This window comes from Prunus persica, chromosome G5, assembly GCF_000346465.2.
Source record: "Prunus persica cultivar Lovell chromosome G5, Prunus_persica_NCBIv2, whole genome shotgun sequence".
Taxonomy (NCBI): Eukaryota; Viridiplantae; Streptophyta; class Magnoliopsida; order Rosales; family Rosaceae; genus Prunus; species Prunus persica.
Window position 1 is genome coordinate 12,074,026 of NC_034013.1, and position 20,437 is coordinate 12,094,462.

Below are 20,437 nucleotides of genomic sequence, written 5' to 3' on the forward strand. Positions count from 1 at the left end.
AGCATTGATTACATTTTAAAAAATTAAACAAAACACGAAAAATGAACCAAACCGAACCTAGTACTAATGAGTGTAAGAAATTTATACATGCACCCAATACGGCATGAACAAAGGAAAAAAGAGGTTTGCAACCCAACCGTAAAAAAGTCCAAAAATTATAATGGAAGATCACCTAAATTTTGCATGTGTGAGGTTTCTCATTGGGTTTAATTTAAAAAGAATAAAATAAACATAGAAAACATAAAAAAGAAAAAGAATGTTTATAGAGAATGTGCTAATAATAATTTCCACATGGACATTGATGCACCGTAATGATCATCTATATTAAAAATACGTTTAGGTCCTTTGAATTCTGATGAAGTTAGTGACCAAACGACCTAACTTCAATTGCAAGAATAATTTAAAGTAAAAATAAAAAACCTTTTTTTTTTAATTATTTATTTTAATTTCCCCACTTTTTCAACTCCATGCATGCACGTCACCTTAGTTTCCGTAGACTTTTTGCCTTCCTGGGTGAATAAAGTACAGAACCTTCAATTATGCCTTTTAAATGGGCCGGTGGCTCCGTGTTTTATCCACTTCCTGAACATTCACGAAAAGCGGCAGGTTTTGAATTTATTTGCAATTACGTGTTCTGCACTTCCACAGAAAGCCATGCAGTTCCTTGTGATCACAGCTTCACAAAAACAAACACGTATCCACTCAAGTAATGCCAAAACTTCAAAGGATAAAGGCCCACTTTTTTTTTAAATTATATTTTTTTATTAGATGGTGGAGCTTTGATTGCATTGTGATTTTGGCCTTTTTAGAATGAGAGCATTCTTTTGTTTCGGCAAATGTTAGAATGAGAGCTTGGATTATTACATAATTACATAATTATGAGTTTTAGTGTTTGATTAACAATGAGAGAGAGAGAGAGAGAGAGAGAGAGAGAGAGAGAGAGAGAGAGATCGCACTCATTGGCTCTTGAAAGGTGAATAAAAACTTTATGATTGAAGAGTTTGAGATATCTTTCTAATATCTAGAATATATTCTTCAATCCTATCCCAAAAAAATGAAGGTGAATATATTCTTGATATACTTCCTTTTTAGTCCTCTCATTTTATATGATAGAATGAGATGGTTGTAGGTTTAAAGCTTATATAGAAAGTTAATCAAATGCAATTTTTCACATATGGTTGATATTGGATTTTATGTGTGATTCTAAAATGAGTCCATTCAAATTATAACATGCGTGAATTATTAATATGTACATCTTAGTTAAAAAGAATTGTCCATATACATGGGTTTAGTAAAATTGACAAAATTGTCCGCATACATTGGGTTTAGCAAAATTGTCTGCATACATGGATAATGAAATACTGTCCTCGAACTACACCTGTTTTTACTATTTGTGATCTATTATGAATTCTTCCGCTAATGACATAATCAATCAATCAATCAAATATCGACTTGTGATCTCTTCCTTGACATAATTAAACAAATTAGAGGATGGGTTGCAAAAAATTTAGCCTCTATAGCTCAGATGCCTTAAAAAAAAATGAAATCTATCATTATTAGTTGCGTTAACTAACTCTTGATCTCGTAGTACTTTCATTCATATGAAAAGACATCATAAGGTCGTAACACATTTATAAAAAAATATTTATCATTCGTCTTATAAACGAGCATTAAACTAACCAAAGGGAAGGTTTTTATATTGAGTCACAATAAAACCGATGGCATAATAAAATGCCATTCATCAATCTTTTTAATTTCATATTGTCAGCCATTAAATAGGGTCAAAATCTGTCAATTTCGTTTCTTTGTCTAGGAATAAATTAGCACATAAATAATATCTCAATCTCGCCAAATAAAAGCCAGCGATTTCATGAGAGATATGGGGGCCCACATCATATTTATTAACCTTAAACCCCCTAAATTTTTTTTTCCTTAATTCCATCACCATCTACAAGATTCTAGCCTTTAATCTCATTTGGCAATGACATTTAATTTTGACCTAAAAAAGGCAAACACAAATCGCCATTGCCGCCCCCTCCGTAACTTTCCTCCCCAAGTCCTCATCACTGTGTTGGTCGACATGTGAGTCTTCGAAGCTTCACAAATCACAGCTGCCGAGATCGCGCCACGTGTCAGATCTGGTCCACACAAAAAGCCCTTTTTTCCAATTTTTAATTCCGAATTTCAGTTACTGCCTCACTGAGACTTGAGAAAACTGCTTCGCGTGTTCTTCTTCCTGTTCAAGAAATTGGAAAAGGAGGAAAAAAATTAATAATTTAATTGAAGTCTCGCTGGCGACGGGCATCGGTGCCTATATATTGGCCTGCTTTTCATGCTTTTACTGCGGTGCCAACCAAAAGGTTCACGCTTTTGCACAACCCACAACTTCTCTCTCTCCTCTGAATCTTCCTCTGCGTTGCGTACTTCGCTGTCGTATTGACAGCCCTGAATCGTTCATGGCCAAGACCATACTGGTCACCGGCGGGGCCGGTTATATCGGCAGTCACACCGTGCTTCAGCTTCTGCTCGGCGGCTTTAAGACCGTCGTCGTTGACAACCTTGATAACTCCTCCGAAGTCGCCGTCAACCGTGTCAGAGAACTCGCGCGTGAATTCGGCAAAAACCTCTCCTTTCACAAGGTTTGGCTATTTTTGTTGAATTTGGCAATTGGGTTGATTGTGTGTTCAATTTGCACCCTCTCCTTGCTTTCAGTTAGTTGTAATTGATTTGGAAGAAACTGACACTCTTTGGCTTTTGAACTGAATATGTGTCTGATTACTGCTCGTTTATACCTAACTTTCAAAATTGCAATTATAATTTCTTTTTTGTTTTCTCTTTTTGGTGGGTACATAAAAGAACTGAATTAAAAACTTGGGTTTTTAAGTTTGAGTTTTTCATAGTTGAAAATTTGGGAAATTTATATAATTCCATGATTTTGTGTTTTAGTAGCCGCTGAGAAAGTTTGCGTAGAGTTTAGTTACTTTAATATATACTTACAGATTTATGAATTTAAGCGCTGAGAAATAGTAAAAGTTTTGAACTTTTTTTAAGGACCAGTGTGTTCACTGTTACTTAGATTTATGGATGGTCATGAATTCTCATAATTATGTTTCCAATTTCAACCGCAGGTGGACCTCCGGGACAAACCAGCACTGGATAAACTCTTTTCTTCAATACCGTAAGCATGTTCAACCCAGGAGCTTCCCCAAAACTTGAGCATGTCTTTGTTTTGCAATCTAAGCTATGGTAATCTTACAGATTTGATGATGTCTCCAAAATGCAGATTTGATGCTGTCATACACTTTGCTGGACTCAAAGCAGTTGGTGAAAGTGTGCAGAAACCATTGCTGTATTATAACAACAATTTAATCGGGACGATTACTCTGTTGGAAGTAATGGCTGCCCATGGATGCAAAAAGGTTGGTGCTATGCCAAACACTTAGTTCCTGAGCTCTATAAGAATATTGATGACACATAACTGGTGATTTCTATATGATGACACTTAGTCCCAATTTTTATATTAATAGTACTTTGTTGGTGATTTCTTTTAAATGCAGATTTTGATTTTATCTGATCTTTCTTTGACATGGATTTCACATGACTTTGAATGATTTCAGCTTGTGTTCTCATCGTCAGCAACTGTTTATGGTTGGCCGAAGGTGGTCCCATGTACAGAAGATTTCCCACTTGTTGCAGCGAATCCATATGGACGAACTAAGGTATATCATATTCACCTCTAATTAGCTCATCAAATGTCAGGTTAAGTTCTCAGTAAGGGCATCAGTTATGCAACTCCTTTTTAGTTTATCATAATTTTGATTTGATATTTATGCAGTTTATCAGTTCAGATGATGTAGATTGTGTTTGTCCCCTTTTTATGTTGCTGCTTAGGATTTTCTTCCTTGATATCTTCAATGATGTCTAATATGGCTCTTTTTCAGCTTTTCATTGAAGAAATTGCTCGTGATGTTTACTGCTCAGACTCTGATTGGAAAATCATATTGCTGAGATACTTCAATCCAGTTGGTGCACATCCTAGCGGTCATATTGGTGAGGATCCCCGTGGTATCCCAAACAATCTCATGCCGTTTGTGCAGCAAGTTGCTGTTGGCAGGCGTCAAGCCCTGACGGTGTTTGGAACTGACTATAATACCAAGGATGGTACTGGGGTATGCATTCATTTAAGCCTTTTGCTTTAAGCCAATTCTTTCATATCTGCGCATGATGCTCTCCTTACTTCATTACTTAAAATTTTCCTTCGTGTCTTGTATCTGCGTACATCAATACTTCACCTTTGTTATTGTATGGATTAATAATGTGTTATTGTACTTGAAAATTTTGGGGCATTAGGCTTGCATCAGTTGTTTTTCCTTTTCTGTCTTTGTCCTATACTATTGATGAAGGCTCAGTTGTGATTGTTTGTTCTATTTCAGGTTCGTGATTATATTCATGTAGTTGATTTAGCAGATGGGCACATTGCTGCCTTGCAGAAGTTAGATGAGGATAACATAGGTATGGGTTCTAATATCCCCACATTATTTGATACTTGATGTGTTCCTGTTTGTTTGCCCCTGTGATTTTTTGATGCCACCCTCCAAATTATTTAATATCTCTTGCCTTAAATGTGTTGTTTTGGTGTTGTAGATCTCATGTTATTGTGGTTCGGACAGGGTTCAATATAGAACTTTTGCATTTTAGTTTTCCTTTATTCCACAGAGATTCTCAATTTGTTAACATCATTTGTGTTTTTATTCGTAGGTTGCGAGGTGTACAATTTAGGAACAGGTAAAGGAACATCGGTCTTAGAGATGGTTGCAGCATTTGAAAGTGCATCTGGAAAGGTCTGTATTTTCTTGTCAAATATTTCTGTGTTCTTCCCTCATTTTGATCTTGCTGATTCTTATAAACTTCTGTATGCTTATAAATAAAAATTGCTCTGGTGATTTGTTTCACTGAACATAAATGGTTCAGTGAGGCAGTAGTTCTTGACACAGCACTTGGTTATTGAATTGGTTCCCCAAGCCCAACTCTCAGCTGTCAAGATTCTGCTATTTGTAATAGTGGGGTCTCATTCTGTGAAGGGTTTTCTGTACATCTGTGCAATTTTTATTTGTTAGGATAGAGGTGCTTATGAGTTTGTTCCCCAAGCCCAACTCTCAGCTGTCAGAATTATGGGTGATGCTTATGAGTTTGTTCGTTTAGGTTTCCTAATCTAGGAGTGGCTTGTTTGTTTGCCTTTACTATCAATATTTCAAACCTAAGATGTACCTCGTCCACACTCCGTCCAGCCCTTAACTGCCACCACCCCCCATACAAAAAAAAGTCAGTTGAAGTGTATGACCTAATAATGACTTGTGAGTACTAGAATTCCAGAGTCGGAAAATATTGTGTTCAGTTCTTTTGTTCTACTTCACCTAGGAAGAATCTAGGACCTTGTTCCACAATATTCATCCTGGTCAACATTTCTCAGTTTTTGTTGGACAATTTGTCTTTTTGGTTAAGCTTATATCTCTACTCATTACTATTTCAGAAAATTCCTCTTGTCACATCTGGGAGGCGTCCCGGTGATGCAGAAGTTGTCTATGCATCAACAGAAAAGGCAGAGAGGGAACTCAACTGGAAGTGAGTACTGAGTGTTGCAAATTTTATGCATGGTTTGCCATAAAGATTGATTTCTGACATGTCTAATCTCCTTGGCAGGGCGCAATATAGCATTGATGACATGTGCCGGGACCAGTGGAACTGGGCTAGCAAAAATCCATTTGGCTATGATACCTCAGAATCTACCAACTGAAAGCTGATAGTTTGATATGCTTTATATTTTAGTTTAGTGTTTATCAACAGTGGAACTAGACTAGCAAAAAAACCGTATAGCTTATGGACATGCAGACTGAAAAGCTGATAGTTTCATATGCTTTATATTTAGGTTTAGCGGTCAACTCTCACCCTCGATGTAAAGCTTTTAGTGGCCTAGCAGAGATTAGGTCTTCCTCCTGAGTTTTGTTGGCAGATTTTAAGCTGTTAGTCATTGTGATGTTGTGATTCTGGCCAATTAATGTCATCTTTTCATCTTTACTTAAAATCAAAGTTTTAGTAGTACAGTTCTAACCAATTGCTGTTACTTGTGCTATCCAACATGTACTTTGAATCATAAGATCATGAGATCAGATTGCTTTTGCTGTTTTATTTGCGTATAGGAATTTGGAATTTCAGAATAAACTGTGTTAAGACCCGTTTGGGTTTGATTTGCTAACTTGAGATACCAGTTTCTTTTTGGCTGAAAGTTGCTACTATATCATTCTTAGCCCAAAGTTCTGTAATGAGAGGTTACAGTGAAGAGTTATAAAATGAGGGGATCTTTTAAGATTTGTCGATCAATCGGTCCGATTGAACCCATCAACAGACCCCCTTAACGTAACCCCCTCATTATATTAGTGGAGTTAATTTATTAGCTTTTCAAGGGGAGGAGCCATTTTTTCCTGGGTTTTACCATTCATTTTCGAAACTTGCAAGCTGTGTAGCCTCAACGATTTGCCCGACTGTGACATCACTTGGTGCCGTTGGGTTGGACTTCAACTAACAAAAATGGTGGACCTTTACTTCTTTATTGTCCAACAAAGCAAAGCAAAGCAAGATTTCAAATTTACATTGAGATAGCTGCAGTCCAATAAGTTAAAACAACCCCAGTGCATGAATTGGAAAATTTGAAACTAGAATCTTCATTCATTTACCCTTATTATAATGAAGATGTAGGAGATAGAGAATCTTAGGCTAATAATTGTCTGTACAAAATCATGGTGTCCCAACGGTCCAACAGCCAAACAGCTAAGATTCAAACTCCAAATCTTGTTTTGGCGCACTTCAATTGAAACCTTTTCTTTACTTGAGACTTTAGTGGTTGGTAACTTGGAAAATTATGATCAATTTACGAGTGACATTAATCCAAAGACATTCTGCGTTTAGATTCTAAAACTTGACAGCTAATTTAGAAACTCCAAGCTTTAAAAATACTACTCAATCGTGTGGGAACTCATTAATTTAGTCAAATAACATAGCCCATGGAGGTTTTACCATATGTATCACAATTCCACATAGAAATTGAGAAATTTTATTTTGAAGTAAAAAGAACGAGAATTCACGTTGAATTCTTAAACCCCGAAAATCATATAAAACTTTAAAAACAACTGAAAAAGAAAAATTAAAAAGTCAAATGGAAGGTTGGATCTAATCATGGCTTAACGAAACATTTACTACGAAGTTTTTTTTTAAAAAAGTTCTTCTATACAAATAGAGAAGAATTTGTAATATGAAAAAATTAGAAGCGTAGAAAAATAAAAATGAAAAAAATGTAGTTGTCTGTAGCAAGAAGGTTGGATCTAATCATGGCTTAACGAAACATAAACACTCTTGTTTTTTTTAAAAAAAGTTCTTCTATACAAATAGAGAAGAATTTGTAATATGAAAAAATTAGAAGCGTAGAAAAATAAAAATGAAAAAAATGTAGTTGTCTGTAGCAATTTCACTTCCAGCCGGCAGATTAAAAGTTTCGATATAAGTTATGGGGCTAACCTTTGAACAATCTAAAAAAATTATTTAAAAAAAAAAACACTCTTGTTTTTCCTGGACAAACAAAAATACCTATAAATAAGAAAAGAAATTTGGCACAGATATCGGAGAGTGACACGGCAACGTAGATCTAGCGAGTCCAGGCGAATTCAATTCCATCAGTCTTCAACGCAAGTCGTTTTTTCCAAAACCCACACGCTAAACCGCCCCTGACCATCGTCGCATTTGCTGGAGGCTCTCATATAATCACTTTGCTTTCAAACAAAAGCAACACCACTTCGAAATTTCGAAAGCTCTCAACTTCCCACTTTCCTCTCTCTTTCTCTCTCTGTCTCTCTCTCGCCGGCTCGTCGTCGTCTTCATTTCTTCACAGATCTAGGTCTCCGAAACGTCAACGTTTCGAGCTCGCCTCAGATCTCCTGGATCTGAGTCTGACGCCGTAGTTGCTGCTGCTATCGATCTCCGAAGCCAGCAATGGAGAACCTGATCTCATTGGTGAACAAAATCCAAAGAGCTTGTACAGCTCTAGGTGACCATGGCGAAGCTAGCGCATTACCGACGCTCTGGGACTCCCTTCCCGCCATCGCCGTCGTCGGTGGCCAGGTCCGCTTCCGATCCCTCACCTTCTCTTATCTCTCTCATCGATCCGAGTATATGAACTTTGATTTGTGTTTCTTTTTATCTGCTCTGTAACTTAGCCCCCGAGTTTGACCAAAGCTTAATGCTTCGAACTAGTTTATACTCGTGGTGCTTAAAAACAAATGAATTGCTTTTATGCGTTTCGGTTGAACTGCTAGGAATTGTCTACGCTAAGTGGAACATGCTTGCTAATTGGGAAAAAAAAAAAGAAACAAGACTTGTGGAATATGATAGCAAATTTTAGAAGAATTGGTTGAAGTACTGAATTTGTTGTGATGCTAATATATAATGTTTGCTTATATTTTTGTTCTGTCGTGCAGAGTTCAGGGAAGTCTTCTGTCTTGGAGAGCATTGTTGGGAAGGACTTCTTACCACGTGGTTCTGGTAAGACTATCGAAGCCCAAGAAATCTTAGTTATTTATTTGTGGCAGTTTGGTCCGTTGGCTGGTGATAGTTGCTTAGTCATTCAGATAGGCTTAGTTCTTTTTGTGTCATTAACTCTCTGTAATTGTTATTGTTGATTCTTGTTCTTGGATGTTTGTTTAATAATGCACGGAGAAATAATTGCAGGAATTGTTACCCGGCGTCCGCTTGTTTTACAACTTCATAAGATTGAAGAAGGCAGCAGAGAATATGCGGAGTTCCTCCATCTTCCTAGGAAGCGGTTCACTGATTTTGGTAGGTTTCTTTATCTTCATTGTGATTTGGTTGTCGGGATTTCTGTTGCTATATGACAATGCCATTTAATTTTTATTTGTATCGAAGTTTGTAAATTTTAATAAAGAGTTCGCCTCTTAGATGATATTCCCCATATAAGAATTTGAAAATAACATCACAAAGAAGAAAATCCAGTGAGCCGATATATCTTGTAAGAGAGGGAGAGAGAGATAGCTATTTGCATGTTTGTTTCATTTTATATGATTACCATTTGTACAGCTGCTGTGAGAAAGGAGATTTCAGATGAGACAGATCGAGAAACTGGCCGCAGCAAACAAATTTCTAGTGTTCCAATTCATCTTAGCATATATTCTCCTAATGGTAAGCAAATGGATATTTTTTCTTTTACTTATTTGCTTAACTTAAACTAAAGAACACTATGATTTTGGAATGGGAATGTGAACTTGGTATCCGACTTATCTTGCAACATGGAACAATGTGGGTAGACTCAAATTAAGTTTCATAGACCGTTTAGTTAATAGTTTGAATATGACAAGACAATCTTGGGTTAAATTTCCTTTATAATACTGGTCTTTGCCCCTCTGAAAACATAGTCCACAAAAGTTTTGCAATTAGTTTCACATTTATTTTCAAAACAATCTCCAACAGATAAATTGGAAGGTCATTTCTACTTGGACTGCATTTAAAATATTAAAGCCATTGGGCCTCAACTAATAGAGTTTTAATCTCAGGGAACGGCGTCCAAAGTTTTCTTTCTTATTTATCTGCATGATAACATTTTCATGTAATTTTAGGTTTTAGTATGCACATTTTGATCATCTCATCTAGTGATTTAACCGATTTATAATTATTTGATTCTTGGCAGTTGTCAACTTGACACTTATTGATCTTCCCGGGCTTACAAAAGTGGCTGTTGGTAAGTATCATTGATCTCATAGATTTATCAATTGTTCTGCAGGCACATTACATGCATTTTTCTTTGCCATTCTATCTGTCTGAAAAAGTCTTAAGGAAAATGGAAGAAGGAAAGGTGGAACATGAAGCCCTCACTCTTAAAATTCAGGACCTGCCTTAACAAAAAATCTGCTTGATTGTGTTCCCCTAGGGAATTTAGGACTTTTTTTTCCGGTCGGATAGGAACCTAAGACTTGACCTTTGACATTTTTAACAATTCTCATTTCATTTCCCTTGTTTTCTTTGCAAAAGAAGACAGAACTACTATCTGTATATATAAGACTACACTAACAACTTTTCTTTGGCATGTAGAGGGTCAATCGGATACTATTGTGCAAGACATTGAAAATATGGTTCGCTCCTACATTGAGAAGGTAATATCCACTGCACTCTTGTATTCTTTTTCAAAGTTATCTACGCTGAATCATTTTGTGTCTTCAACATTTTATGCAGCCCAACTGTATAATTCTAGCAATTTCACCTGCTAATCAAGATCTTGCTACATCTGATGCAATTAGAATCTCTCGTGAAGTGGATCCAACAGGTGACTAATACTGTTTTCTACACATTGCAAATATCTTTGCATAATTTTTTACTGTTGTATCTAGCATAGGAAACTGTAGATGGTAAAGGATTCAGTATATTGGCATTCTTTTTGCAGGGGAGAGGACACTTGGAGTCTTGACGAAGATTGATCTTATGGACAAGGGTACTGATGCAGCTGAAGTAAGTTTGCCTAGTATCTTGTTTTAAAACATGTGACACTGGATGATTTGGTAATCAACTATTAAGCTAGAAAGTCTAAAGTAATATAGCTTCCTGTTTTATTGCCCAAAAGATCTTTCTGACTTTTCTATAGTTAAGAAACAGTGGAAGACCTATTTATGTGCATTTTGTATGTCATACTCTAAAGTTAGTTATACCTGAATATTTCAAAAATTGCTTAGTATAGAGGTATCCAGGCTGATTCATGACTAGATGCATTTATAGGCTAATCCGCCCCTTCAACTTGTCTCCCACATTCTTGATCTTCAGATTTTATTTTTGAGGGGTAGATACATAGTTCATACACACATACAGAAATGATCTAGTTCTGGCGTCCATTCCAGATATGCCTTGTATATATACTCTCTTTGCAAGTCGCAATGATTAGCAAATCCCACTTTTTGGCTGTCACTTATTTATCTAGGAGTGTGGTAATGCATATATTTTGGATACCCTTATTTTACACATTGAAGCAGCGTAGCGCTTGCAATTATCAATTCTGAGCTTCTTTTCCTTTTTGGGTTACTTAGATATTGGAAGGAAAGTCATATCGGCTAAAATTTCCTTGGGTTGGGGTCGTGAATCGCTCACAAGCGGACATTAACAAGAATGTTGACATGATTGCTGCCCGGCGTAGAGAACGCGAGTATTTTTCTACTACCCCAGAATACAAGCACCTTGCTCCAAGAATGGGTTCTGAGCATCTAGCAAAAATGCTTTCTAAGGTAGGCAACTGGATAGCCTTCATTAATTTGGTTTCAATATCTATAAGAGGAAATCAAGTTAGTAGCTCTTTTGTATTTAATCTGTTGGGTTAATATTGGTTGTTTTCACTAAATTATTATAATGGTTACTGTTCCAGCATTTGGAAACAGTAATTAAGTCGAAAATCCCGGGGATCCAGTCCCTCATTAGCAAGACCGTTGCTGAACTTGAAGCTGAACTGAGTCGCCTTGGAAAGCCCATTTCTGCTGACGCTGGAGTAAGTTTGCTTTGTTTCTTGTTGTATCATTTTAAAGTTTCTTGCTTTTAAAGTCAAATTAAGCGACTATGAAATTCACCTCTGTTTTTAATTTTTACAAGAGTTGCTACTGATTGACTGCTTTGGACATGCAGGGAAAACTGTATACAATCATGGAGATATGTCGTCTATTCGATGGAACATATAAAGAACATCTTGATGGCGTGTATGTATCTACCACTTGTAGTTCTCATACTGGGCAGTGCCTATGTGCAGCTTGGCTCAGTATTCATTTTTCTCGGTTAATCCATTTGATAGAATGGTCTGAAATTAATATGTTCTATGTTGTCCACAGGCGCCCGGGCGGTGATAAGATTTACAATGTTTTTGATAACCAGCTTCCTGCTGCTCTAAAAAGATTGCAATTTGACAAGCAACTTTCAATGGAAAATATAAGGAAGCTCATTACTGAAGCTGATGGATATCAACCTCATCTAATAGCTCCTGAACAAGGATACCGTCGTCTCATTGAATCCTCTGTAATTACTATTAGAGGTCCTGCTGAGGCAGCTGTTGATGCGGTATGAAAAGAGATTACTTTTCTTTCTGTGTGAATTGCAAGTATTTACTTTATTACGCTGCTTGTACGATGATGAGTTATTTTTCAATTTTTCACGATTCCAGGTTCATGCCATTTTGAAGGATCTGGTTCACAAGTCTGTCAATGAGACTCCAGTATGTTCACAACCATGTTTAATTTTTTTGTTTCCATTGATTTTTTTTCCTTTTGTTGTTCCTTTGGTGTTAGTTTTGGTAGTTCTCGTAATACAGTGGTAAATATATATTTTTTGTGTGTGTGTTCTTTTCCTCCTTTTTGGTTATTCTTATTCCTCTTGGGTTCATAGATTCTTAACATCTTGGATAAATGGCACTCTTTTGTTTGGCCAAATATAAACGTTGCTTCTGGGTTTGTACTTTTGCAAGTGGTTGGGTAAATGTTTCCCTTGTTGTCTTACAGGAGCTAAAGCAGTATCCTGCTCTTAGAGTAGAGGTTACAAATGCAGCTAGTGATTCACTTGAGAGAATGAGAGAAGAAAGTAAGAAGGCAACACTAAAGCTAGTTGATATGGAGTGTAGTTATCTGACAGTTGATTTCTTCCGTAAACTTCCTCAAGATGTTGAGAAGGGTGGCAACCCATCACATTCGATTTTCGATAGATACAATGATTCATATCTCAGGCGAATTGGTGAGTCTCATGAACTAAAAATTAGCCTTGCATGTATTTTATGTTGGTTAACTTTGTTTTATCTTCTTTTAAAAATTGCTAATCATGACAAAGCACCTTATCCAATCACTACGTTTTTTGCTCTTAAAAAAAACAGGGACGACGGTTCTGGCTTACGTCAATATGGTATGTGCAAGTTTGCGTAACTCCATCCCCAAGTCTATTGTCTATTGTCAAGTCCGAGAGGCAAAACGAAGCTTTCTTGACCATTTCTACACTGACTTGGGAAAATTGGAGGTTAGTACAAAAATCTTCTACCTATAATTTCTAGGGGTGAAAATTGATCAATCTTTTGGAGAGCAAATATTGACTCTGGATTACTCTAAATATTTTGAACAGACAAAGCAGTTGTCCTCATTACTGAACGAGGATCCGGCAATAATGGAGAGGCGTTCTGCCCTCGCGAAGAGGCTGGAGTTATACAGAAGTGCTCAAGCAGAAATTGATTCAGTTGCTTGGGCTAAGTAGGCATGCATCACATGCGCCATTTCTTTTCGGATGTGGATTTTGTCGAGAAGGCCACACAATTCATTCATTTAAGATTTTGTTGTAATGGGGGAAATGAGGGGGGTTTGCTGATTAATTTTAGCCTTCATTTTATGTACTAACGAATTGACAAGGGATGATGCCATCTTTTACTTGATGTCGTTATGCTTGTGTTTTCAACTGCGACATTTATATGGTATATATGATTTGCTAAACGGATGTCCCATATTTTTTAATGTGCTTTGTACTTTAAACTTTTTTTAACCAATTTTAATGTTTTCTAAATTATCGAACTTCTTTATTTTAATTTCTAATTGGTTTTCTACTTTTTACTCTTCTTCTAAATCTAATCTCTTTTCCCCCCCTATACTGTATCCTAATCCCCTCTCTTTTTCCAATTTGGGGAATGCTATTCACATTTCTCATGATATGTGTCATTTTTCTTACACTATAAATAATGTGATTAATGCATCAAATAAGATAACATTTGTTTTCAAATTTGCCCTTATTTTTTGTATTGATTTTAATGTCTCCTTAAATTTATTATCCAAATTCGTGACAATTTTCTTATCACCTTGTTACAAAACTAAACAAGAAAAAACTTTTTTTTTAAATTTTTTAATTTTATAATCTTTTTTGAAAGACTCCAACAAATAAGACTTACCTAATTAATGATTTAGAAAAAAAAAGTCAATAATTAGACTTACTGAATTAATGGTTTGAAAATATAATCAATGAACATTTTAAAACGGACTTTCTTATAAGGACGTCTTTTGTTTGTATAAAAAAAGGAGTTATCTTTTGTGGATTTTTTAAAAGATCATTATTATGTTTTTTTAAACCCAAAAAAAAAAAAAGACATTTTCTTTATGAAAAAAAAAGAGAATTTTTTTAATTTTTTACATATGGTAAGAGAGTTGTAAAAAAAAAAAAGGATAAATTGAAGGATAATACATTTAATAAGGGCAAACTTGGAAAATAAAAGGTGGTTTGCTTGATGTATTAATGTCATTATTTTAAGTGTATGAGAAGTGACACATATCATGAGGAAAAGAGAAAATGTCCACACAAAAAAAATATTTGGGAGAAAGTTACTAGCATTCTCCAAATTTTCACTACTAGAGAAAAGTAACGTTATTTTCACCCCAATATTACTTTTAATAATTACACATGGAATGGGAGGTTGAAGGGCTGCCGCTGTCTCTCTTTTCTGTTAATTAAAACAATAACATAACTCGATAATACATTTCTACACCATTTTGCTCACCCATGCGATGACAAGGGTGCACAGATTTTTTTTTCTTGACGAAAATGAAAAAGTTCCTAGTTTTTGCTAATCTTTCCTTTTTACGGGTGAAAATAAAGAGAGAAAATTTAACCGTACAAGGAAAGCATAACCCAGACAAAAATAGAGAAAATGGTCTCCTCCTAGCGGGTCGTTTAACAGCTTGAGCCTCAAAAGTATCAAAACCCAAGCTTGGATCTCTAAAAGGAGGAAGACGTAGACATGTTAACGCTAAAACACACCAACCGCTCAGCCCTTCCTTCCCTTTTCGGATATATATAAAATAACCTCCCTTTTGAAACAAACAATCACACAAGCAAGCAGGGCTGATCTTTTGATTTTGAAGGCTCTGTGCGAACCTTAAACTGGGGCTTCACATAAGCTAACACAAACTTACACAATTACGTAATGTCATACAATAAATAATTTTTTTTTCCTTAAAGTGACTAAAGTACCCCTACTCCCAAGGGCAAAATTGAAATTTCACAAAAGAATTAAATTTGATTAAATTGATAAATTGGATCAGGAATGTTACACCTTTTGAATAATCATCGTGATTGTGACGATGAGTCTTTGTCATCATAGATCATATTCAAATATTAAATATTTTTTAACACCTAATTTATTTTGTATCAATATTCCAAGAACATCATTAATTGGATGCAATTTTTTTGGTTGAGTTAGTTGGATGCATTATTTTTGCAAAATTGAATGTCTGAGCATATATAAAAACAATCGTGTACCACTTTACTAACCACATTTTTAATCGTGGTAATCACCATGATTGTGGCGATTAGTCTTTGTCATCATAGATCATATTTAGATATTAAATATTTTTTAACACCTAATTTATTTTGTATCAATATTCCAAGAACATCATTAATTGGATGCAATTTTTTTAGTTGAGTTAGTTGGATGCATTATTTTTGCAAAATTGAATATCTAAGTATATATAAAAACAATCATGTACCACTTTACTAACCACATTGATCGAGGTGATCACTATGATTGTGACGATGAGTCTTTGTCATCATAGATAATATTCAGATATTAAATATTTTTTAACGCCTGATTTATTTTGTATCGATATTCAAGAACATCATTAATTGGATGCAATTTTTTTGGTTGAGTTAGTTGGATGCATTATTTTTGCAAAATTGAATATCTGAGCATATATAAAAACAATTGTGTACCACTTTACTAACCACATTTTTTATCCAGGGGAGCTGTCACACCCCGGATCCACTCTGCCGTAGCACAATATTGTCTGCTTTGAGCCCCTCTTGCCCTCACAGTTTTGTTTCTGGGAACTCACGAGCAACTTCTCAGTGGGTCACCCATCTTAGAATTGTTCTAGCCCAAACTCGCTTAACTTCGGAGTTCCTCTGACTCTAAAATCAGTGAGCTCCCAAAAGACCTCGTGCTAGATGGAGATGGGCATGCACATATAGGCACATCATCCCTTTTCCGTTGGTCGATGTGGGATGTTACAATCCACCCTCCTTAGGGGCACACTCGCACCATACGATAAAGTGGCTATGATACCATTATGTCACACCTCAGATCGGCTATGCTGTAGCACGATATTGTACACTTTGGGCTCCCATTGCCCTCACGGTTTTGTTTCTGGGAACTCAAGAGCAACTTCCCAATGGGTCACCCATCATGGAATTGCTCTAGCCCAAACTCGCTTAACTTCGGAGTTCCCCTGACTCCGAAACTAGTGAGCTTTCAAATAGTCTCGTGCTAGATGGAGGTGGGCATGCACATATAAGGCACATCACCCATTTCCATTGGTCGATGTGGGATGTTACATGAGCCCTATTTATGGAAGTCTTATCTCTATGGGCACTTGAAAAAAAAATATCTACATGAGTAATTGAAGAGCTAGCGTCAAGTCAATGGTGGGGACGTACGCATGTGACAAGCAATGTCTGCACATAGGAACATAGATATTATTGGGGCAATTAGAATATTCTTGCTAAAAGAATATATATGTATATAGTGGCATGCATGCAATTGAGAGATTCAGTGTCATCATTTGAGGAATGAGGTGCTTAGTCGTTGGATCTATTTCAATGAAATCATGTGGTTGAGATTGATTTAAGTGTTTAAACTTGTTTTGTCTAATGACTTGCCAAAAACCCACATGTACGTATGCTTTACTGCGTCCACGTGTTATAATATGGATGGGCGATATGGTTAATATTTCCCACTTTTATGATATAATATCAATAAATATCCACTTATATATTCTAATAAACGAGTTATACCATGTGACATACTCTCATACTACGTACAATATAATGACTCGCACTTAAAGCATCCACAATGGGGTCCTTAAACCACCTCCTTAGATAAATTTTAGGGAGGAATTGAAAAAATACAACTCCAACTATGCTCTCTATTCACCTTCTTAAATAAAGAGACCTTTAGGAACTTCTAAATCTGAAGAGAGAGAAATGACCCCTAATGGCTCATTATAATTTAATGTTGTTTTGTTTTATGCATTGTTTAAACTTTTAATTAATACAAACTAATTTTTTTCATAGAGATGATAACCAATCATATTAAATAAAAAAGAACTATAGTATTTATGACTTTCTAACTTAGGAGTATGATTGGAGTTCAAATTTTATAGAGTTCCTAAAATAACTTTTGTGTGTTTTTAGCTAAATTTTAACTAAAGAATAGGGAGCATGACCTTTGCCTACATAATTACTGAGTAATTCCTTGTGATCAGGTATTTATTATTTCAGTATATGGTTGTGAAAGTAGCTAGGATATTGAATGTTGGAGTTGACATCAGACAAGCTGCTTTAAACAGTGGTTGCAACATTATGTGATTGACTGATAGCAGAGCAGTTTTCATCTTTCAACGAAAACAATCAGTTTCAAAAAAACAAACCAAAATTTTAATTTGACCCTTATTGTCATTATGGTGGTTTTGCTGCAAGCTAGGTTGCATTTGCATATGACTCTATTCTTTAAAGAAATTTTACTAGTCATGTACATTTTCAACTATAATTTTTATACTACTTTTTGCAATTTGATCTTTTTTATTTTATTTTTGTCATTCGATAAGGATGGAAATGAGGGAGTATTATATTGGGTTGTCTCAAGATTATCTTTTACGTGAATCGAACTCGGGTGCACTATGCAAAAATCCTCAAGATTGCCTCAAGATTTTCTTAAAGTAAAAATCATCATCAATTAGCATACAAATTACAAATTAAATCATCTTTCATTATATAACCAATCAACATGATAATGAAGTAAGTCGTTTAGTATATATAAATAAAAATTTAGATACATACTTGATTTGAATTCAGATTTAAATCTGATTATTTGCTTTTGAGTGACATTTATGAATTTTTTTGATCGATTTTTTTGTATTGAAATCCTTGAAATTGAAAAAAAAAAAAAATTTATCAAAGGATTAAAAAAGAGAGCCAAAGAAAGATGATTAGTCATATTCTTTGGTCCTCTGTATTTCTCAGAAGTGTATGTGTGCCTTCCATTTTTGTTATATTAAGTACATGATATATTTAATCAGTACTGACCACTTTCTGGACTTGTGCAATGCAGAACAGCTTCTGAGGATATCAAGTGGAAATAGAAAGAGTAACGCGTGGTGTAAATGGGGTACGAGAAGCAAAGTTTCGACCGTTCAGGGCCATCACACCTAACTTCCATTGATTGGTGAGACCTCACACTCTGCCTTTCCACCCCCACACAGTTTTTTTTCAAAAGATGAATGAATAGTATTTTTAGGTTTGGAATCAATTGTTTTTTTCTTTACCAAAATGGTACAGAGGAAGTTTTGTGATTGACAGTAATGCTAATCGGCTGATTCTGTTCTTCTAATTTGACCGAAGGTTTTTATCGACACAATTTGAAGGAATTTAGTGCTTGAATCATTCTTCTCAGGCAAAACATTGTGGATATGAATCAATTGATTTTCTTTGAATTTGCAGGATGATATGGGATTTAAAATGTGTGCCACTGTATGCAGGCAGAATCCACAACATCAAAGGTCTGTTGCTGCATGTTTGGTTCAGGGTGTCTATGTTGTTGAGCGGGACCGCCAAGAGGAACGTGAAGGGCCCCAAGCCCTTGCTCCTCCTTGGTGGGAGTTCTTCCATTCTAAGTTGCTCCGCAAGCTTGTGGATGATGATGGTTCCTCAATCTTTGGTGCCATTTATGAATTCAACTCCCCAGTAGAGGGAAAACCTCGTTTTGTAATTGCCTTCCGAGGCACCTTGTTGAAGAAAAGCACAATCTTAAGAGATCTTGATTTGAATGTTCAGGTGCTCCGAAATCAACTTCACCGGACATCTTGCTTTGAGATTGCTATGCAAGCTGTCTGGAATATGGTTGATGCAGCAGGTGATTCAAATGTTTGGTTAGCTGGCCATTCCTTAGGGTCAGCCATGGCAATGCTTGCTGGAAAAACTATGGCTAGCAATGGCATTTCCCTCAAATCTTTTCTCTTCAATCCACCATTTCCGTCTGCCCCGATAGAGAGGATGATTGAGGACAAGAGAGTGAAACACGGGCTTCGGATCGCAGGTAGTGTGAGTACAGCAGTCCTCTATATTGCTACGAAGGCTAAACAACAACCACAAGAGAGAAGTCATTCAGAAGAAAACCCTTTCACTACTCTGTCTGCATGGTTCCCTAGTCTATTTGTCAATCCAGCTGATGACATCTGCTCCGAATATATCGGGTATTTTGAACATAGGAAGAAGATGCAGGACATTGGAGCAGAAGCCATTGAGAGGATAGCAACCCAGCATTCTATTGTGGATCTACTAATGCGTGCAACGGGAAATCAGCCAGCGCCGGAGCCTATATTGCACCTCATTCCTTCTGCAAACCTGACAGTTAATTTGACCCCGTCACGGGGTTTCAAAGAAGCCCATGGAATTCATCAATGGTGGAGAGACGATCTGCAACTCCAGTCTGAGGTTCACGAATACAGATAGTTTTCGGTGTAATTGTTCCGATTATTTTCCATGTACTCAAGGTTTTAAGTAGTCAAACAGCCTCCAATCTTGTTTTCATCAGCCATGATTTCGAAAAGAATAAACCAAAGAAGTGAAGAAGTTTACTAGTTAAGGAAGAATAGGAGCAAGTAGGGACCTGCTTGGTTGCGTGAATGCAATGGCATAAGAGTTGTAAATTATGAGTTGCGGAATGGAAATTTCATTTGAAGCTACTGATTTCTTTCATGGGTGGCTTAATGCTTGAAGTGAGGGCCATCACTTCTCATTCGAATGACGGATGGATAGGTAAAAATTAAAATTAATAGAAAAGGTATTGTGGTGGCAAAAGAAAATAGTAAATTGAGTTTTCTATTTAAAATACCCAATTTTTTCAAATAATACCCAATGACTAGGATCCAACTAAGCAAGTTACCTAATATAACTTAAAATCTGATTCATTGTAGTTTTCGGATTCCAAAACTACCCCTATTTATAAGTTAATGTGTTATGGGGGGTGTAACTAATGACATCCGTTGAATTTGGAAATATCTCTAAATAGTTGTAATGGATGTAAGAACTAATTTAGAAACTTATTTGAAATTAAAAATTAAATTACACATTAACGTATTAGTAATCTATTTTACGACTAGTAAATAATAATTTAAATTCAATATTAAATTTAGGAATTAATGTTGTTTTCTTTTTATGAGTTATACAACCAATATTCTTTTTTATTATAGTTTTATGAATAATAGTGTACATTCTAATTATGTTGAAAAATAATTTCATAATCTATTTATTGTTTTGTTTTTAAAACATTTTTTTTAAT

The 20,437-nt window shown here is 35.8% G+C and overlaps 3 protein-coding genes across 5 annotated transcripts; all 3 read left to right on the plus strand.

Annotated features, from left to right (window-relative positions):
• On the plus strand, nucleotides 1,946-6,209 carry LOC18776813 (UDP-glucose 4-epimerase GEPI48). Its single transcript, XM_007209262.2, has 9 exons — nucleotides 1,946-2,639; nucleotides 3,129-3,178; nucleotides 3,284-3,419; nucleotides 3,618-3,719; nucleotides 3,942-4,169; nucleotides 4,434-4,512; nucleotides 4,759-4,841; nucleotides 5,531-5,622; nucleotides 5,701-6,209. The coding sequence occupies exons 1-9, from the start codon at nucleotides 2,457-2,459 to the stop codon at nucleotides 5,792-5,794; spliced, it is 1,047 nt and encodes a 348-aa protein (XP_007209324.1). The 5' UTR covers nucleotides 1,946-2,456; the 3' UTR covers nucleotides 5,795-6,209.
• On the plus strand, nucleotides 7,583-13,571 carry LOC18776190 (dynamin-related protein 5A). Its single transcript, XM_007210212.2, has 16 exons — nucleotides 7,583-8,169; nucleotides 8,526-8,589; nucleotides 8,776-8,883; nucleotides 9,142-9,243; nucleotides 9,749-9,799; nucleotides 10,150-10,211; nucleotides 10,291-10,381; nucleotides 10,499-10,563; nucleotides 11,133-11,327; nucleotides 11,465-11,584; nucleotides 11,719-11,789; nucleotides 11,919-12,144; nucleotides 12,248-12,298; nucleotides 12,582-12,810; nucleotides 12,947-13,086; nucleotides 13,189-13,571. The coding sequence occupies exons 1-16, from the start codon at nucleotides 8,041-8,043 to the stop codon at nucleotides 13,315-13,317; spliced, it is 1,833 nt and encodes a 610-aa protein (XP_007210274.1). The 5' UTR covers nucleotides 7,583-8,040; the 3' UTR covers nucleotides 13,318-13,571.
• On the plus strand, nucleotides 18,111-19,832 carry LOC18777095 (GDSL esterase/lipase At4g10955). 3 transcript variants are annotated; one of them, XM_020563647.1, is made up of 3 exons: nucleotides 18,111-18,124; nucleotides 18,209-18,322; nucleotides 18,636-19,832. In XM_020563647.1, exons 2-3 carry the CDS (start codon nucleotides 18,261-18,263, stop codon nucleotides 19,606-19,608), a joined length of 1,035 nt encoding a protein of 344 aa, XP_020419236.1. In that variant the 5' UTR covers nucleotides 18,111-18,124; nucleotides 18,209-18,260; the 3' UTR covers nucleotides 19,609-19,832. The 3 variants fall into 3 exon arrangements, with proteins under 3 accessions (XP_020419236.1, XP_020419237.1, XP_007208829.1); XM_020563648.1 differs by lacking the exon at nucleotides 18,111-18,124 and having other exon boundaries at nucleotides 18,197-18,322; nucleotides 18,598-19,832; XM_007208767.2 differs by lacking the exon at nucleotides 18,111-18,124 and having other exon boundaries at nucleotides 18,197-18,322.